General features: G+C 39.2%; 2 protein-coding genes across 2 annotated transcripts; one reads left to right on the top strand and one right to left on the bottom strand.

The window, feature by feature from the left end:
* The first annotated feature begins 1,359 nt into the window (after nt 1-1,359).
* Nucleotides 1,360-6,117, top strand: LOC311254232 (uncharacterized protein). The gene is made up of 4 exons (XM_084347872.1): nt 1,360-1,513; nt 1,939-2,054; nt 2,617-2,838; nt 3,723-6,117. Exons 1-4 carry the CDS (start codon nt 1,384-1,386, stop codon nt 3,738-3,740), a joined length of 486 nt encoding a protein of 161 aa, XP_084203998.1. The 5' UTR covers nt 1,360-1,383; the 3' UTR covers nt 3,741-6,117.
* A 2,934-nt stretch (nt 6,118-9,051) lies between these two features.
* LOC311255278 (adenosine receptor A1-like) lies at nt 9,052-19,869 on the bottom strand. Its single transcript, XM_084349621.1, has 3 exons — nt 17,586-19,869; nt 12,985-13,279; nt 9,052-12,844 (listed from the first exon to the last, which is right to left on the bottom strand). The coding sequence occupies exons 1-3, from the start codon at nt 17,924-17,926 to the stop codon at nt 12,461-12,463; spliced, it is 1,020 nt and encodes a 339-aa protein (XP_084205747.1). The 5' UTR covers nt 17,927-19,869; the 3' UTR covers nt 9,052-12,460.
* Nucleotides 19,870-20,260: the final 391 nt, after the last annotated feature.

Below are 20,260 nucleotides of genomic sequence, written 5' to 3'. Positions count from 1 at the left end.
TTTTTGTAATTTTTTAAAAAATAATTTCAATAAAAATGTGAAACTTTGAAAATGGTTTTGTGTATTATTAAATTCCAGACATGACACTGATATATGTATGCTTTTTAATTATAAACAAGTATGTTTTAACATTTTATCAACAAAACTAAATGCTAGTAATTGCTGGACATGTAGAAACAGTGATATTTAGTAATAACAGTACTGTTGTAGCAGGTTTTGAAGGTTACTCTGCTGAGAACTGGTTCGTGTAAAAAATAGAGTTTGAAAAATGAACAAACACACCACATTAGAACATAACATGCTATAAGAAGTAGATATGTGCTTACATCTATGGGATGTCTGGAGAGCCTATTGGAGGCCTTTGCCCAGAGTGTAAAAATGCATATGCAGGATGACAAAATTGACTTTCCATCAATGCTGTGGTAATCAGCGGTTATAAAAAAACAGCAAGCTTTATCTCTTGAAAGTAATTGAAATTATTCAATCTGTGTTAATGTACGTGACATACATGTGAAAAACAGTGTGGATGCTCATTGACAGTTATTTGCTGTGTCAGTGGCTTTAAAAGCTGCTCATTTCAGCTCAAGCTGAGTGAAAAGTACTCCAACTGTTTGAATATTTCCAACGTTATACAGTCATTCCTGCAGTCTAGGTTTGACTCCTGCCAATCAAACGTCTTTTTACTTCATTTATTAGGGCCAGGGGTGAGAAAAACAATGAGAGGAGGAAATGTCAAGAATAAAGTCAACTCTTGGAGTTTAACGTTCCGTGTGTAGTGTAATAATCTCTTTTAAAGTCTTGATACTGACAACCACACTGTGTTTATGAGCTAAAAGAGAAATACTTTCTTTGTTACTGAAGCCGATTCTGAAGGAGTTTGACCAGTTCATCTACACAAGGCATTTTGTTGAGGCAGTCATATGCGCTGTTTGATGTAGTCTCAGAAGGTCGACTTTAATCTTGAAATGTCAACTTTATTCTCGACATTTCGACTTTATTCAAAAAATTGTATTTCGACTTGTTTCTTCTTTCTTGTAGTGCATTATGAAAAAAAAATCCTCTCATTTTTCTTTCCTCACCCCTGGACCTAATACTAATATACCTAATACCTAATATTACTTTGACAGGTGTTTACGCCACAGTAATATTTCCCTCGTGAAGCAGATGCGTACATGAATTTAGCATAAAACATAAATAGTCAAGTCAAGTGCAAGTAACTCAATTATGTAGGCTTTTAAAGTTCAATACCTGTGTAAATGTACTTGGTAAGTAACTTAGTTAGTCAGAAGAAGAAGAAGAAGAAGAAGAAGAAACAGCAACACCGGAAGTTCAGGAGTCAGCTGACTTGGCGGGTGCGGCTGTGCTGCACATTTATCAGCAACAATGGCTTCAGATGAAGGCGACATTGAGTGGCAGACCGGTGAAATAGTCAAATGTCTGCTTGAGAATGAGATCGAGGCGGATAGAAGAAGTATGGACTTAGATGCTAATATGTCGCCCGACAAACCAACAGGTTGGTGCTGTTTTTCTATCGTGAACGTCAGCTACTGATTTTTACTTTCGTTTTTAGGTACATACAAACCCGGCAGCTACACGAGGCTTTGGTTATAGTAATGCTTTTAACTGTACAGTACAGTCATGTTCAGCAAACTTTAGATACTGTAGCTTACTGTAACACATGCAGCAGGTGTTGTCATCGGGTTGACATTTTACTGTCGAAGGAAACAGGCAATGTGACATGTCTATTTACTTCACTGATTAAGTAATTGTTTGTTTAATAACTGAGGTGGATTGAGAAACTCACCTCCTTCATCATTAGAAATAGGTTACAGTGTGCAAATAAATACGCACATAAGGGGAACAAAAGATATTTAGCCTGCTGTCACTGACTTTTAGCTTAACCCTTGGCATTGTGTAAGTTTCTGTTTATTATTTCAGATGATGATTTTGATCCAGCTGTGATATGTCAAAAGCTGAGGAATGTGGCTGAGGCCCTGAGTGATGACTCCTCATTTAAATCTGCACTGGCTGACCTGAAGAAACAACAGACACAGGTACAGACACATAGAAAATGCTGTACATCAGTGGCATTCACAACATGCAGTTTTACACACCATAGAGTCATTTCAGTTGACAATACCTGTTTCTAATACCACCATTTTTGGTGTAAATGTACCACAAATGGGTTGAAATGTAGGAATACTAGACTACATCTTAAAGGATTATGTCACCCATATTGCAAAAAAATATATATAAAACAGGCTTAGGGTTTTTTCAGTAAATGCTATTATACTGCGAACTGAGCCTATTTACAGTTGTCTGTGGCTCTCTATTAATGACTTGAGCACTAAGACCCTCTCCCGCTGCTGCACAGAGTAGGGATGTTTATTTAAACTTTATTAATATTGAAAGTGTCGTTTGTCGAAATTGCACAAAATTTGACAGTGCACTTCCTTGGATCATCAGCAACAAACCTGCCAAGTTCGAAGTGGATCAGATGAACATTTCTCGAGATATATCAACCACAGACGCAACTTTAACTTTGCAAGGAGGTGAACAGGAGAGTTATAGATGTAATCAGATGTAATATCTGTACCATGTCTCATTTCTCCACAGGCTTCAAAAGCAGCATTTAGCAATGGCGTGGAGGCCTTGTGTCAGTCTCAGGCCACTCAAAGTGCTGAAATGTCCTCAGAGATGCAGCTGATCAAGGCCACAGTGGGCTTTGGCCTTTATGTTGTGAAGTCATCCCCAGAACTGAAAAATACAGTCCAGAGTGCCATGACCGCATACCTTAACAAGAATCTGTGCAAATGGGTGACTGAGCAAGGTGGATGGGTAAGTAGGGTTTTGTTATTCTTAAAATTGCAATCACTTGCACATTTCAGGTATAAAACTGCAATATAAAGGGGACTTGAGATGTTTCTGATACGATTAGATGTTAATTGTTGCATGGGACAAGAGTATTAATTACTGCACCACTGCAAAACTAAACTAAATGAAGTCAGAACAAAGAAGATTTAGATCGGGCATTTGGTGTCTTTCATTCTTCAAGTTTTTATATTGAGTCACTATAGTACATGTCATGCACATTGAGATTCATTTTCTTTTTTTTTACATTTTACAAGAATTCATTAATTAGTCAAAGTGCTTCCTTTTCAATTTTTTGCAAACCACCTGGACATTAAAGCTGGGGTTGGTAAGATTGTAGAAACCAGCAAGAGCAAGCTAAACAAAGCAAAATTTCCACCTCTTCCCTTCATTCCTCCCTCCAAAAGCCACTCTCCAAAACACATGAAGGTGCTCATCCAATCTACACTAACTGCCCCCCATAGCTCTCATAATTTCCCGTCTTATAGACTGAATCACTGTGACGTCACGGAAACAACAACAGTCACTTCCAGGTAGAAAAATGGTGGTTGATATGCATTATGGAGACATGTGAAATCAACAAACTTGTTTGTTTCCGTTGTCATTTTCAGCTGTAACTGTAACATTTAAAGATAGACACTTAAATTCGGAGGTCCGATCTATCTGACATTACTACTATGCTTATTTTATGTACTGTGATCAACATAACAGTGCATCTCAGACTAACTGCTAGTTTTGGGTGAACTCAAGCTGTCATTTCATTTCATTTTCATTTCAAGTCTGTGGCCCAACAGGTAAATGTGTTAATGACAATCTGTAATTTTCTTCTATTTCTTTTTTATTTCCTCCAGAATAAAGTGAACATATGAGACTGAATCTTGCCCAGGCAGCCTCTCTGTAATTAACAACAGCCACCTGAACAACAATATTTCACCAGCTGACCTTGTGGAGCCATCGTATAAGTCTGTAAACTGTCTGTTCTGTCTGTCTGTTATCACACAGGTACAAGTGATGGAATGTAACTTAGTATATTTTTTCAAGTACTGTACTTGAAGGAATAGTTCACTCTAAAACAAAATTCAGTCATTATCGACTCGCCCACATGCTGATGAGAAGTCCGGTGTAGTTTCTTATTCCTCAAAGTGCAGACCCGCGGGGGTACTCTCCGGCAGGAATAATCCATATAATGAGCATAAGTGGCGCCCGAGAGGAAAAGGTCATCCAGAGTTTACTCGAAACAACGTCATTTAGAAAATGTTTCTAGCCTAAACAGTCACTATGCTATATCTGCCTGGAGGCACGCTCCGCGTTCATGCGAGTCTCCCTCACAGCGTTTGCACTACGGAAGCCGCGCTGGACAAGATGAACGAGACTCGCGATAGATACACACCAGTATTTACTCCCTGCTTTGAGCGACCGAGCGACACACAAACACAAGAGGGATCTGCCTGCACTAGTGATTTGAAACTTTGACACTCACAGCAGGATGTAAATACCGGTGTGTATCTATTGCAAGTCTCGTTCATCTTGTCCGGCGCGGCTTCTGTAGTGCAATCGGTTGTGAGGGAGACTCGCGTGAACACGGAGCGTGCCTCCAGGCAGATGTAGCATAGAGACTGTTTAGGCTAGAAAAATTTACTAAATGACGTAATTTCGAGTAAACTCTGGATGTCGCCACTTCAGGACACTTGGATTGCAGCAGACGAGCAGTATGGAGGAGTATTACAAAGTTTTTGTGTAGTTTTATGGTCCTTTTCCTCTCGGGCACAATTGACGCTCGTTATATGGATTTTTCCTGCCGGAGGGAAGCACCATGGGTCTCCAGCTGCACTTTGAGGAATAAGAAACTACACCGGACTTCTCATCAGCATGTGGGTGAGTCGATAATGACTGAATTTCGTTTTAGAGTGAACTATTCCTTTAAGTACTTGAGTACAGCATTTATTTGATCATTTTAATAACTAATTCCTTTGGAGCTTGCTGCATCAGAGCTGAAGCCATTTTTAAATTAATTTATTTTATAATTTTAATCTGACAGATACCATAGTACAGTACATACATACACACATGCAAATATATGTATGATTCACTTTGACTTGTATTTTTGATACTGAAGTACATTTATAATCAGAAAATTACTTGTAATAATTAAGTATATTAAATATACTCAATAACATGTACTCTTTGACTTCAATCACGTACTATTCAAATAGGTGACTCTCATATTTTAATATGATATCTTTGGGTATTTTTTACAGCACTGTACATGCAGACATCTGATCGCACACTAAACCTCTTCATTAGAATTAGAATTAGAATTTTTTAGAATTTTCAGACGACCTGGCACTAACCCCATGTCCTAGTGATGCAGTGCAAGTCACAGTAGGTAATGCAACCACGTCTGTTAATAAAAAATGAATTACGGCTGCCATTGAGAGAAAAAGTTTCACTTCCTGCCAACTTGCATTGGTTGATAAGAATGTGAATTAATTGGTATACCAACTAGGAAGAAAACAAATAAGAGTTTAATTAAGTAATTTTCACTGTCATTAATCTAATGCTTTTTCATCAGAAGACACTTAAAACAACATGATACAACAGACTTTACTTCTCCACCACATCATTGTTTCCACAGTTATGAAAACTGTTATTGTCTTCAGCTGAGTTTTCTGTGTGATCAGTTGTGAAGGCTCCAATTTTGTATTTGTATTTCCATCCATATGGGTTATTCTATTGGGCCTCTAAATGTCTTGCTTAATTTCGCTGATGTGTCTCTTTGTGCTTGCCATATCATATACAACTCACAGTGCCAGAAAACTCTTATAAGTGATTGTAATTCCTGCACAGATTAGTTAGAACAGTAAAACTGTTTAACCCATTCAGTTCACTTTGGCATTAGTTTGCATATAAACTGTGTGTATTCAATCAGGAAATGTTGGGAAAGTAAATTAATGTGTTTACTTTTGTTTATCCCAGAAAATATATGTGTGTATATGATTTTCTTTTCCTTTTTTTTGTAACCCATGTACATGAGTTATGTATGCAATGATTACACTGAGGTTAAATTTATAAACCCAGACAAGTGAAAGGTTTGGTGTTTTGTATATAGTGTTTATATAGTCCAGCAAAACATTTAAGTTAAATATTTTATTGCTGGTTTTGTTGTTATTTGCGGCTTGTTGAAAACGGGATTAAAGGGGCACGTTTCTCCAATTTTTTAAAATGATTTTAATAAAAATGTGAACTTCTGTAAATGATTTGTGTATTATTAAGCTCTGGACAATGACAATGATATGTTAATGCTATTTCAATAGTTTTTCTAATTTAAAGCTGTATTCTTGATTCTGCAGGAAGAAAACAATCAGTTCAGATTGTGTGCTCCATCTTGGAGAGTGTCTCTACAGTACAACGGGTTGCTGCTGTGTTTATTATGCTATCAGTGTTTTATACTGTTCTGTCGATGTGCAACCAGTTCATCCAGACCAGGATCATGTACAGAAACAGCAGCTGTGAAGAGGCATACATTTGACTTTCAGCGATCAACCTTGTAAAATATCGAGCTCCATCTCTCTGTTTATCATTAAGATGGAGCAAACACAGACGCCCAGGAGGAGCAGTGTTCTGTGTATTTTCACATATGCAGTCCACACACTTCTCCAACATGCTTTATCTCACGTTTCTGTAAAAGGATCGCCTCTGATATCTGCCTTTTTATCTCACAGAAGAATAATACAAACAGTGACCATATTTGATGAATGCTTCCCAGGCTGTAACATTTTTATCAGATAAACTGGAAACATTAAATTCAGAGGAGGACAATAAAGCCAGCACACGACTCGAGATATGAAAACTGTCACCCCTAACAAATGTGTTTTGTGCTCCTGGGAGAGGAAAGCCTATCTCGGTTTAGAAAGATCGTTCTTTTACCATATATGTACATAAAACATGTACATATAAACATGGTGCTTTTGTGAAAAACCCATAAGAGCTGATTTCTAAGTATGAATTTAAAGGTGACCTACTTTTTTTAAATCAGACTCTGACGCCTCACAATCAGCATGTGTTTCCTACCCATTAAACCTACATTCTCTAATAATTTATCACAGGAAAGATTGAATTATTTTTTGTACAAAATCTTAATTACTTTTTCCAACATGTAAGTAAAGAAAAAACAAAATATCTTGCTTTAAGATTTAAACTCTCCACAGCTGTGCGTTGCCTCATATGTTGTTTCATTACTGGGGTGTAACCAGCAGAGTGCAGCGCTGAGCCTTTTCAATCATTAAGATGCCAAGTATGAAAGATGCCACCCATTTTTTATAACCAGCCAAGCATCATGAACGTGCAGGGAAATTTGTGATTAGAAGGAACGAAAAAGAAGAACCAATCTAGCCCACCCCCAAATGTAATGTGGTGTTTGCAAGTTTCTCTTCCGTTTGCAGATTTGTGATCATCACCAAGCCTGCAGCTCTGTGGCGGCAGTTCACACGTGGATGTAAAGGTATCTGACTGTAGATTTTCACCTCAGTGAAGACGGTGGAAAGTCAAGGGTGCTCATGAATATGTGAGAAATTCTTACTGACAACACAACACACACCAAATACCTTCTTCACAGAAAAATGAATTTGGGGTTAGATAAATGTGCTTGACGTGTATTTATTTGATCTGAAGTAATATACAGCCATTAGATTCATGGACTAGCAGATATGTACAACCGCTCCTTAAACAAGTTTGAGCACTAACACCTCACCTCTCTGTGCTGCTGTCTGCACCAACTGCACACTAACTCTGTAAGACATCACAGGGGAGTCCCAAGACTCCACACATGACACCAGCTCGGAGGCAAATCCACAGCGAAAAGCTTTACAGGCTGAAGAAGAAGCCTGGAATCCATTCAGTCTATTTATGAGGTGGATATTTCCAACAGACACTGTGCAGGCCTTTAAAATGTGTTTCCACTTAAAAGGGCCAATATTCATTAAGAAAAAAGCACACCTCAATAATATAAGTCCGGCAAAAACTACATATACACTGCACTCATCCCAAGACGAAGATTAATGCGTCTCAAAGAAACCTTTCATACAATGTAGTTCCAGTTCAATGGCATGTAAACATACTAATGAGCCCCTCAAAACTTGCTAATGTGAGTCTTCATAACCTTGCAAGCACTGAAGCACTCTGGCCTTTTTGTCAGAATGTGGTGTCAGAATAACCGAAAAAAACATTTTTACGACTGGGAATATTCAGAATAAATCAGAACAACAACTTGGAAATTCAGAGAAAATTATGGTGCACAAGTTGAAGTCACGTGACGCTGAAACATGGCCGATGAAAGTAAACATTGGTTTGATGGTTAGAAACTTTAATCAAAGTCAGCAGAGTATTGCATATCAAATTTTGGCTGAAATTTAATCTGTAATATGATATTTTAGGTTGTAATTGTTTAACACTCAGAGATGCACATGAACACACTGAAGTCAGAAAAATTACTTTCCAGCCAGGGAAGTGGGGCTGTCCAAGTAGTACATGAATGCAGCATCAGACTTGCAAGAAACATCTCAGGTGGAAGTAATAACATTACTGATGGCTCTGTTCCAGAAAGTAATGCAATGTAGTGCAGCAATCAATGGTGTAATTAGTGACACCTGTGGGTGATATTTAAAAAAATGACTGGAGTGAAAAGTCTGTTTATTTATTCGCTCCACATTTTTCCCCTGGTTGAACTTTAAGACTGTTAAAAGTTATCAAATCAAACAAAAGAAGAAATAGATGATTGATGAAAAAAAGTAACTAAAATATTCAACAGAGTGTGTAGAAATAACAATTTTCAAATTATGTTTTTATTATAAACATCAACACTTTGCTGGTGCTCCGAGCTCCCAGTCCAGAGTACTAGCTGCACAGCTAACTGAGCTAACTACCTAGCTACCGTTAGCAGCAGTTAGCATTTATGAAGTATGAATTCAACAGCTGGTCAATTCTTACATATTGCACCTTTATATAATGGACACTGACCATTGTGTTTATATATCATACTTCGATAAACCTGTGATTTTAGGCTAAATAAACTTAATAAACTTGTGGTCATTTGACAGAAAGAGAAAAAGATCCTTGGAAACACCTTTCATCAAGTTCTTTGTGGCCAGCATCAATGACAAAATCAACTCATTTTTATTCTCTTGTGTTTAATGGAAAAGTTTATTTTCCAACAGCACAGCAGTCAACACCAACTGCATTCACACAATGTACACATTCAACCAAATTAAGAGTCTGTGTTTGGACCCCATCTATTGACCTATTTATTCACATATTCCTTCATAATTACAGTATACAATATTGGCACGTACTGCTTCGATCATCCAGCACTTGATACTGATTAACAGTGTCTACACATACACTATCTAAACTACAGAATTTCTTTTGATATTGTTAATGTACATCTGAGAATATTGCACAAATCATGTTTCATTTGTCACACTGGTTCAGTTAAAGTAAACAGATCAAAACTTAAAGCCCCTATATGTAGAATTAAAAATGTAGGTGCCCCCTAATGGTAGTGACATAAAGGACATTGTATTAGACAATGTGCTGTATAACCTCCACATCTTCACCCTCAACCAGAGGGCACAGCATGAATTGGCTGAAAGCTGCATGCAAACTTTGCAACTATTTAAAAAAAAAACTTATACCATCATAATAATTTGAAGTATAACATAATATATTGTACATATAGTATCAAATTCTACATATAGTGGCTTTAAAAGCATTTCACATAAGCACATAGTGAGAAAAGAATCACATGGAATCATTATTACAAAAGCAGCATTGGAAATACAGTGAGTACAACTGTCTGTTGAAGACATATGTATGTGTCTGCCTGCATACTGTTTATGTTGTAACACACAGTGCCACAGCAGGTTAAGGGTCACATTAACAAGTCTCTTTATTAGATGCAAAAGCATCAGGGTGGCCTTGATGTTGACCTCCACTCTTGATGAGTTACTCAGCTGCACTTGCCTTCTGGTTCCCTTGTAAACAGAATAATCCTTTCACCCGGTCCCACCTCACCCCTGAATTCCTGCACCCTCATAACCTGCTCATTTATTCACACATGAGCCCGCTGTCTGACAGAAGATCGATGTGTGTCCACAAAAAAATGGCCCACCTCTGATAGCTTCAGCCTTGATGCAGAGAATCATGTGGAGAGAGTGAGATGCTATTTCAGTCAGAGTGGATTGTGATGCTTCCACCTGCTAATGCACATAGAGAATTAGGAATTTAAAACAGGGCTCATGATATGCTGCTACAGTTGTTGGTTACTTTCCTCTCTACATCTATCTATGTCATAAAGAAAATCTAATGAGATGCTTCGAAGAAGGATTTTACAGTCTGCTCACTCAACAGCTGTCAGAGGATGCGTCAGAGATGAACAGGTGTTTGCTCCGTGAGGTGAGTTCTATACAGTAGCTTCCATTAACATTTATACATATATTAGTTACATACAGTACATATTGTAAGTATCAGCAGTCCCATCTCAACATGTATCATTCATGTCAAATCACACTAATTTTAAAGGGCAACACTGGTCAATTTAAAGCTGCTACAAGGAATTTTCATGTTTTGTTGTTTCTGGTGGCCCCTGTGGAGGAAAACGGTACGAGCACCACTGCCTCCTGGTGTAAAGATCCTGATCTAGCCAGCGTGTGCATTTGTTTTGAAAGCAAGTGGGGGAAAAGAAGCAATGTATTTTTGTTTTGCAATGTAACTGTTAAGGATGAGGTAATGTATGTTTTTGTGACTATGTTAGATCAATTACTGCAATCTGATAGTGTTGAAACAAAGTAAACCATCATACCGTACCACCAGACTACAAAGCAGCTTCTTTCCTCAGGCTGTGAGACTCCTCAATTCATCCTCAGCACTTCACCATAAAAACTTTTAATTTTATGACTGATCCAAGCCGGACAAGTTGGAATCAGATTTGGTAACAAATGGGCATTAAGAATAACTATACAGCTATACAACAACAGCTTCTCACTGATGGTTTTGTTTGCTTATAGGGGTCAATTAAAGACATGAGTATAACATTTAGACTGTGTCATAACCAGTTAAAAGTTCTTTGTTGAACGTTTAAGTCAGTCCTGGAACAAAAATGACAGGGAAGTAGTGACGATACTACATTGGTATAACGATTTTGTCACAATCAGGAGGAAAAAAATGAAACATAACTGGAAACACCTGCAATGTTTGGTGAAACATGTACAGCACAGGTACATTATAGGGTTAAAATTATTATCACCAAGAAAATTAAAGCTGCTGTAAGTATTGTCATCATTTAAACTAACTTCCTGTGTGTTTTCCTTTGCTTGGCATGTTTGGTAGATAAGTCACTGGGAGCAGTGGAATTGGCAGCTTACACTGTTCAGCCATTGCCCATAAACAGGAGGCTCCTATTGTGGGCAATGTGGTCAGGGATACCAAAAAAAAAAATTTTCTTTAACTGCATGAGCGGGGGGAGGAGGGACACGGGTTACTGAATAATAGTTAATAGAGCTATTTAACACTTATTTTAATAATAAAACAATGCTTACAGCAGCTTTAAGCTAATTGTACGGAGCCACTCCAATGTTCTTTAGATTCACAGTCATACATAAAAAAAAACTGATGCAGCTACAGTTATATAATTACTATAGGTGTCCATGTCCACAAGTATTGAGTGAGGAGCATCAATTAATTTTTCTTTTAGCATGGATGCTGTTTTCAACTACAATTATTAGCTAATATTAGTCATTCTGTCAGTCAAATGGTCTCGGAGAAGTCAAAAAACCTTCACATGCACTGGGATGCACCATACATCTGTAAAGGCCGTGGGTCTAATGACAGTGATGTCATTCCAAATAAGCCGATATTACATTTCTTCAGTTAGACAGCCGGCACACAGTAAATCCTGTGTCCTGGTCCATCTCAAAGCACCAAGCTGGTTGCGCAAACTTCCTGCTTCCTTACCAGATTTATAGATTCAACTAATGCCTTAGTTCCTCTTTATGACACTTTCTGTCCTTAAGGCCACAGAACTAAGCATGTAAATGTAAAACATAATACAATGCTTAACTATTTGAGATCATTCACATGAAAAAGGCCATGAGTTTTAGTTCACCACCAAAAATACACCACAGCAGACCCTACTATCATACCGTGTGTGCTACAGATATACACTTACTGATTCAAGTTCAACAGGTTGAACTGATGAGAAGCCCCTTTTCCCATACGACATCATCATTATTTTGACGGCCAGCGGAGAGATAAACAATCAGTCTTATTTAAATCAAAGTCTGATTCAGGATCTTTATCCTGTCTCCATGCTCATTTGTCATCCTGTCCTCTTACAATGTGTTGGATGGAGGAAATCAGTCAGTTAACAATGGAGTTCCCTCATCTCTGTCATCCCTGTGACATCCTTCGATGCCATTAAGACCGTTTTCACAGGCAATCCCTTGAACATGAAAAGAAAAGCCAGAGTCTTTTCCATTCTGTGAATCAGTGGAGTGAAACTCAACAGTTACACAGCAATCCTGTTAGTCGACAAAGGTCACACGTCATCATCGTCATCATCGTTCTGCCTCAGCCTCCTCTCATGACTCTGTCCTCTCTGGCTCCCTCTTTGAGGAAGCCGACCAACAGGATCCTGACAGAGCACATACAGTTTCCAGATTTTCCGGAACGCTGTGCGGAATTTCTTGATGCGGAAAGCGTAAACAATGGGGTTGACTGCCGAGTTGCCATGGGTGAGGATGATGGCGATGTAAATGAGGAACACTGGCTTATCACAGGTAGGGCAAAAGAGGGTGATGCAGTTGAGGATGTGAAGAGGGAGCCAGCTGACTGCGAAGAGGAAGAGAACAAGGGCGAGCGACTTGGCTAGCTTCAGCTCCTTGCCATAGTAACGGCTGGGGTCTGTGTGGCTAGCTGTCACCTACAGAGATAAAAAAGAATATCATCAGCATATACATTTTGCTTTAGTCTGATCGGTTTATATTAGGTCTGTTTAAATAGCAAAAGATTGTCTTTAGATTGCTGCAAATCAAACGAGATTTGTCCTACACAAGTACCCACCTTCTTGTTGAGCTGCTTGTGGATCATGTAGAAGATTTCGACATAGATGGCCAGCATGAGGAGCAGAGGAGGCAGCACCCAGCCAAAGAAGTTGAAGTAGACCATGTAGTCCATGCTGATGACCGTCTCGAACTCACACGTCACCAAGAGGTCATCAGTGACCAGGGAGCCATTGTCACGGAGACTCTGCAGGTTATTCCAACCCAACATGGGCGTGAGGCCCACTACAATGGATACCAGCCAACACAATAACACGGCTGTGCCAGCTCGCCGAGGGGTCACCACCCGCTTGTAGCTATAGCAACAGGGAGAAGATAGACATTTTTTGATTTTCCATTATACTGTTTTTGCAAAGTGAGTAATATATTTCAATCTGCAAGTGCTTTTACTACCAATACATATGCTTTATTGTACATGTCATCAAAAATTGATGGAAACTGTTTACACCTTTAAGGTGCAATATAAAAAATTGGCCACCTGTCGAGTTCATACTCAAAACAAATGGGGCAGCTTAACACCAGGGTAACCGCTACTTGTTGCTAACTGTAGCTGCCATTAGCTAGTTGGCTGAGTTAGCTGTTCATCTAGTGGTTTTGAACTGGGACCTCGAAGCACCAAGGAAGTGTTGGTTTTTGCACTGCTAGCACAGGAGCTTTGTACAGGCTCAGTAATATCCCCGCAACACATTACATAGACATCTTATTTTTTCAAACTGTTATTTCTTCACAGTCTGATGATAATCATTGTTCATTTTTGAATGTTTACAACTGAAATCTTTCATATTGCACCTTTAAATAAAAGGGAAAAAACAGGAACATCTTGTTTTTATTTCAGTCCATTGAAACATCTAAATGATTGCAAAATACCACCACCAGAATACAACAAATACTCTTTTTGTGAAGCTGATAACATTTGTGTAGTGATTGTAGTGTTGTTCCTTTTGTTGAAAAGTATCCACTGTTGCCACAATTGACAATCACAGGACAATCGTAAATGCTGAAACATAATGAATCAGTTCAATACAAGACTAATATGACTTATTATAAATATTTTATTATTATTATTATTAACATTATTGTTAATATTTCAGGTTTTTTTGTTGCAGTTTGGTTAGGTTTAGGCACCAAAACTACTTGGTTAGATTTGGGAAAAGATCATGATTTGAGTTGAAACAGACCCTTTCAGCTTGCATCGAAGCAATGAATGCTAGCCAATATCAGCTACTATGCTCAGATGAGGGCTTAAAATTGTTTCTATTTTTTCATTCTTACTTTATCGACGGTGATATGTTGTGGTTTCTTTCTTGTGACAAATGTATTTATGTGAGTCGCTTTGGACAAAAGCGTCTGCTAAATGCCCTAAATGTAAATGTAAGTGTAAATGTAGCCACGCAGTACAGTAGTTATAGCCAATCACAGCACAGTAGAGCTGTCTCTTTTTTCAAAAGTTACACAGTCTTGCTTTCAGGCTGTTATTTTCGTGAGGTTGTCGTATTAGACAGAATTATATTATAAATTCATCCAGTTAATTTGTCCTGAAATTCCAATTTCTTTTTGATCTCTGTGAGAAGTTACAACTGTTGATGTAGTTTCTATTGTGTCATCTTTTTCTGGAAATGACTCCTGCTGTCTTCTAAGAAACACATCAAACTCTAGGGAGACACAAGCTAAGACATCTGTCTGCTCTTCAAGAGAGAAACGGGCAGTGGGAGTTGTTGCCTAAGACAACAGTCTGCAGTTCTTTGGTATCTTCAAAGGATGTGACCAGGCCTGTCTCCCCCATGCAATGATGTGCTATTGGACAGGTCCATGAATCAGTCATTGTCATGACATGACAGGATTCTTGTGGTAGACTGGCTGTTGATTCTTCTTAATCCACCTTTATTTCTACAGAGTTAGTGCTGACTCAATCAGTGATGAAATGGGTGAGTAAATCAACTCAGGGGTCAGTCTTACTCTCACACTCTCACTCTCTGGTATATGTGAAGTACATTTCTCCCTCCTCTTATCATGTCTGGACGCTGGCTAACCTTGCTACGCTGTACAAGCACATAAACACACAATGAAATATGTGCCAGACTGACACATTTGCTCTTTGTTCTTTCTTTTCACTCTCTGTCCCGTAAAGCACACACACACTTAGAAGTTAGCCGCGGTGAAGCAGACACAACGCAGGTCGAATGAATAACTACTCGAAGAATGTTTGAACAGACTCAGTCTGGAGTAGGTCCTATGTGATGACAGTTTTTATCTCAACTCTGTGTTAAGCTGTTTGGAAAGCTCAGCTATGTGTCTGCATACAGATCAGCTGTCCGACAGCCAAAAAATTACTTTCAGGGTTCAACTGCTCTCCATCTATCTCTACTTTCCAGTGGAATTTCAATCCTTGTTTCCCCCACCTTGCAAATCCACTCCTTCAGCTCAGCACACTTGCAATGTTTGTTGTTTTTTTTATTATTCTCTAATCTCACACACAACAACCTTATCATGGCAGTGTGCTTCCAAACTACCTCCGCTATAAAAAGCAATCAGTGCTTGTTAAACTGTGTCCCTCTAGAGCCCCAGAGGTGGCTTAAGGAGAGGGACTCAATTTCTGGCGCACAATCTCACTTACCATGAGACAGAAAAAAACAACTGGTGGTTTTAACAGGAAATTGTCCAGGTGGGAGCCAAATGCATCAGTGAGACAAAGTAAATTCTCTCTCAATTTTGACAGTGGAGAATACTTCTTTTTTTTTTTTTTTTTTCTTTGTGGGGAAGCATCTGATCCCTTTTTCTGATGCTGATGCAAATCCTGAAGAGAAATTCTGATTTAAAATCCTAATTTTTAAAGGCTTATGATCAATTCACTAAATTATAAATACAGATATTACCTTGCATTGTGACTAAGTTCACCACTGTGTGATGAAAAGGCCTGAGCAGTCCTGCCGCACACTGATAAACAACAATGAAGCGTATCATTTTAAGAGATAATACGACACAATATGTTTTGATTGCGCCTGTGTCACTGCAACCTTTATAAACGTCCTCTGAGGAGTTTGTGTACATGTTTCTGTGTGTGTGTTGGTTGCCAGCTTGAGAAATTATGCAATCCATCAAGCAGCCACCATGAGCCCATTGACCAGTCATGCATTCTGTGCCAGACTCATCAGGCTTATTGTTAAATGAGCCAACTTAAAGTGGAAACTTGAGTTTTCGCTAAAATTGCGGGTGACGCAAGGACAGAGGAGAAAATGTCTTGTTACCATGCAACAGAAACGCCACTTTATCGTCAGGTTAATTATTAGGAAACCAGAGGAGACGGAGAAAAGAAAGAGGAAAGCAGTACAACATGTATGCTCCTGCATGTTGGTGTGCAGATGGAGAACAGCTTTGCTCCCCACAGATGTGAAATTCAACAGCTTTAAAGGTGCCAAATGGACCTTGACCTTTGGACCTGGAGGATTCCAAATTAAATCCTTTAAATAGAATAACACCAAGATAATTATCTATCTATCTATCTATCTATCTATCTATCTATCCTCCATATTCACATCCACAAATAATCTAAAAACAATCCTGATAGAATGTAACTAAGTACATTAACTCAAGTACTGTACTTAAGTACAGTTTACAGGTACCTGACTTTGCTTGTGTGTTTCCATTGTCTGCTTCTTCATAGTTCCAAACATTGCAGATGTAAATATTGTCCTTTGTACTCTATATTTATTTTATATCTTTAGTTACTAGTTACTTTGCAGATTGTTGCATCAGAGCCAGTACTGCATTTATACACTAATTAACTTTATCGGCAATCGGACAAACAAAACACTATCATTCAGAAAAATGCTGAATATCAGATCTTATATAGCTATTATAATTGTACAGACCAACAATAGGTTTACCCATAGAATACAGAATATACATGTAATGAAGAATTTATTTTGTACGCTTGTACGTCTGATACAATTATTACTGTTGATACTTTAGTACATTTAATATCAGATACTTTCAGACTTTTACTAAAGTAACATTTTAGTATGTATAAGTCTTGTGTACTTTTTACAACACTACCTTTAGGCTCCCTTAATTATTTCAGAGGGAAATATAATATATAAATATTCTATTAATCTGTTCAAAGTGCTATCAGAGTCAAGTATCAATGTTCGGGATGTTTTTTAAAGAAGAGGGCAGTTCATATCTGATTTTTCTCTACGTTCTGCCCCTTGTTCATCATATGTTCAGGTTTACAGCTCATATTTGGGATTAAATTATGTGTTACACTGAAGTAAATGAATAAAAGATGAATAGATAAGTTTAAATCTAATTTGAATTCATACTGAAACCTGTAAATAAATTGGCACAGCTAATGAAATCACTGGTGAAATCACTGACACGCTGTGAGATGTCAGAGCAAATGGATGCAGCCCTTCACTGTAAACTAATTAAAATGATAAGACACACCTGTAGCCTATATATCATCCATTTCTGCTTGGATCTGAAACGGACATCCCGCATGACCGTCCCGGTGCGTGCCCTTGGGCCAGGCAGCGGTCCAGACACAAAGGCTTCTGCACATGACACAAGGTACGGACAACTGGAAGAATTCACCTTTCTGCCTACCTCATGGGTATTTTGACTCTCAGATAGCGGTCGATGGCGATGGCCAGCAGCGCCAGGATTGAACTTTGCGTGAGGACGAGCACTGTGCAGGCGACCAACAAGCAGCTGTAAAAGTGCGTCTGGAGTCCGATGCTGATGGTTATGGCGAGGGGGATGACAAGCGCCCCGACCGCAATGTCAGCCAAGGCCAGGGAGACGATGAAACAAAACGTGGTGTCTCTCAGAGAGCGGTTAATACGCACAGCCCAGACCACCATCACGTTCCCGATGACCGACGACACGGCGATCACCACCTCCATCCCGATGTAGAGGGCTTTAGAGGCAGGCAGACCCGAAGGCATGTTCACGGATGCTGGAGGAGTGTGCGCTCAGCGGAGAAAACAGCCCGGACACGTCGAGGGAGTTCCCTGTTGGAGTTTGTTGGCACCGAATGAGACAGCCGGACTTGGGGTTCGCATGTTTTATGTCCCCACAGAGGTAGAGGTAGTGTCTGATGCACTGTATTATTTTAGGATCTGCTCCAGGACACCGAGCTGCGCGCCAGACGCTGGACTTGGTCTCCATACGGTCCCGAGGCGGTGATTCCGAGAATGAAGTGGTCCTTGCAGTCGCGCTGGCGGAGGGACAGCACCGACCGGAGTGCTGAATGAGTCACGAGCAGGTTCCCAAAGCGCGTCAGGCATGTGTCAAAGGTCGGCAAAATGAGCAGAATAGTGTCGATTCCTGCTCAGTCTGACTCATTTTTGTGATTGCGCCATCAGCCACTCCAGAAGGATTTCTCCTCTTTATTTGGGCACAATTTAATTGGCTCAAGACACGCAAATGTTTATTTTCCCCTGGGTTATTGTTTCTCCTGACATAATCCGAATTTAGACACGGTGACATTCACTATAGGAGTTCAGATTATTACAGCAAAAACACTTTATCTTCTTTCTGCAAAGTCACACGTGTGACTGAAAGCTCGCCCTCTGTGGGAGTGGACACACTGATGCCTGAGGAGGAGAACATCATTCATTCTTATGACAGGTGCATATTGTCAAAGACATGCAAATCACACCGACATTTACACATGATTTCATCATTTAGACTCCCTTTTTAACCCAGTCATGCAATATAAATATCGGTAATGTACTTCCTGCAAACCACGGATATGTTGCAACGTTAAGTTTCTTTAGGTTTGAATGTCTGTTTTAACGCTGTGCATGATCTGGTCAGGTTTAGGCACAAAAACCACCACTCGAGCTGTGGTCACTGGCTTGGCCGCCTTTTTGCCTGGATGCAAAAGTCAAGTCATAAACATGATGTTTCACGTCATCTATGACACAAATATGAACAAACAGTTAATTTGCAGAAAATGTTAACTTGCAACTTTTTATCTCGGCTGAAAGCTGAAATGAAAAGGGTGTGAAAAGGCTTTGAAGCTTCGACGCTCAGAAAGAAGCTGGGTGAAGACAAACGGCCAAATGCTTTGTGTTGGAGGGAGACAACACAACAATGCTGGACAACGTCGTCCTGGTATCAGTGACAAACAGCAGGACTCGTCTGCACGATAAATGCTTCCAAACAAACCTATCTAGATGCAAATGAGACGAATTGTTGCGTAAAAGCATGTGACGCATACACATTCTGTTCACACAGACGCATGTCTTCATCTGCGGTGTATTGAATTGCAAACAGGGCTGCAGTTTTTCAATCGGACACACTTTGGACAAAGTTTTCACCTTCTCCAGTCAGAGAAGAGATCAACACTGTCACAACCTGTTCAGTGACAGAAAATGATCAGTGTGAGGCCTCTTTCTCTCACCTTGACCACAGTGAAGGTCTTTCCCCTGAGAGTGATTTATGTGGGCCTCTGTCCTCCATCATTCATGTGTCTGTAACTCCTCTCTGACTTTCATCATCATTTCCATCACTGCGGATGAAAACAGGCACACTCGACTCACTCTGCTCATCTACTCAGAAATACTTGCCAGGTTTTTAGCCACCGCTTGCTGATAAATAAATGCTACAATTCATCTCGGAGCTGGAGAGAATTCATTAATAATGAGGAGGCGCCTGAAATATTTTGGCTCTACGCTGTAAGAGTGTGCAGTTTGTCAAAGCCCTCCCACGTTTGAGAATCAAAAGGACAAGACGCTGGCTCAGTCAAAGGTTAAAAGACTCACATGGGCTCATTATCGCCAAATTGTCTGCAACCTTTATTTGTCACATTGTTTTTTAAACTATATTTTTAGTGTTGGTTTCAGGAGAAAACCAGATGTTTCACGTTGTCAACGAATGTTCATATGTGTAAGTACAATAATAAAGGTATTTTAACTTTTGTACTTTAATGAAGCAATGTGTCTTGATTTTTAAGGGTGAATCCATTCTCTATCTCAGGTACAGCATTACGTCTATGACTCACTATTTGATTTCTGCTGAAGCTCAGTACTATATTGCAACAGCAAGGCTGACTGACTGACTAAAAGCTATAATTCTGATGTTGTCATGACCAAAGTTAAGTAACCTTGAATTCGTTCATAGGATGCACTCATAGGACAAATCCATACTTGAAGGTGTTCAGATGACGATGTTGTGTAACGAGGTTCAAAAGGTTTTTCAGAGTTTCAAAAGTCACTAATAAAAAAACATCAACTGTTAGGTGCTTATTCAATCATCTGATGTGGAATAACATA

This window comes from Pagrus pagrus, assembly GCF_965226575.1.
Source record: "Pagrus pagrus genome assembly, chromosome: 3".
Classification (NCBI taxonomy): Eukaryota; Metazoa; Chordata; class Actinopteri; order Spariformes; family Sparidae; genus Pagrus; species Pagrus pagrus.
The sequence above is the reverse complement of the archived record's forward strand: the minus strand, read 5'-3'. Positions and strand labels throughout refer to the sequence as shown.

Coding starts and splice junctions, on each gene's coding strand:
- LOC311254232 (XM_084347872.1), top strand. CDS start 1,384: ATGGCTTCAGATGAAGGCGACATTGAGTGGCAGACCGGTGAAATAGTC. Junction 1,514..1,938: donor GTCGCCCGACAAACCAACAG/GTTGGTGCTGTT, acceptor TTATTATTTCAG/ATGATGATTTTGATCCAGCT. Junction 2,055..2,616: donor TGAAGAAACAACAGACACAG/GTACAGACACAT, acceptor ATTTCTCCACAG/GCTTCAAAAGCAGCATTTAG.
- LOC311255278 (XM_084349621.1), bottom strand. CDS start 17,926: ATGCCTTCGGGTCTGCCTGCCTCTAAAGCCCTCTACATCGGGATGGAG. Junction 13,280..17,585: donor AGAGTCAAAATACCCATGAG/GTAGGCAGAAAG, acceptor CTGTTGCTATAG/CTACAAGCGGGTGGTGACCC. Junction 12,845..12,984: donor ACAAGCAGCTCAACAAGAAG/GTGGGTACTTGT, acceptor TTATCTCTGTAG/GTGACAGCTAGCCACACAGA.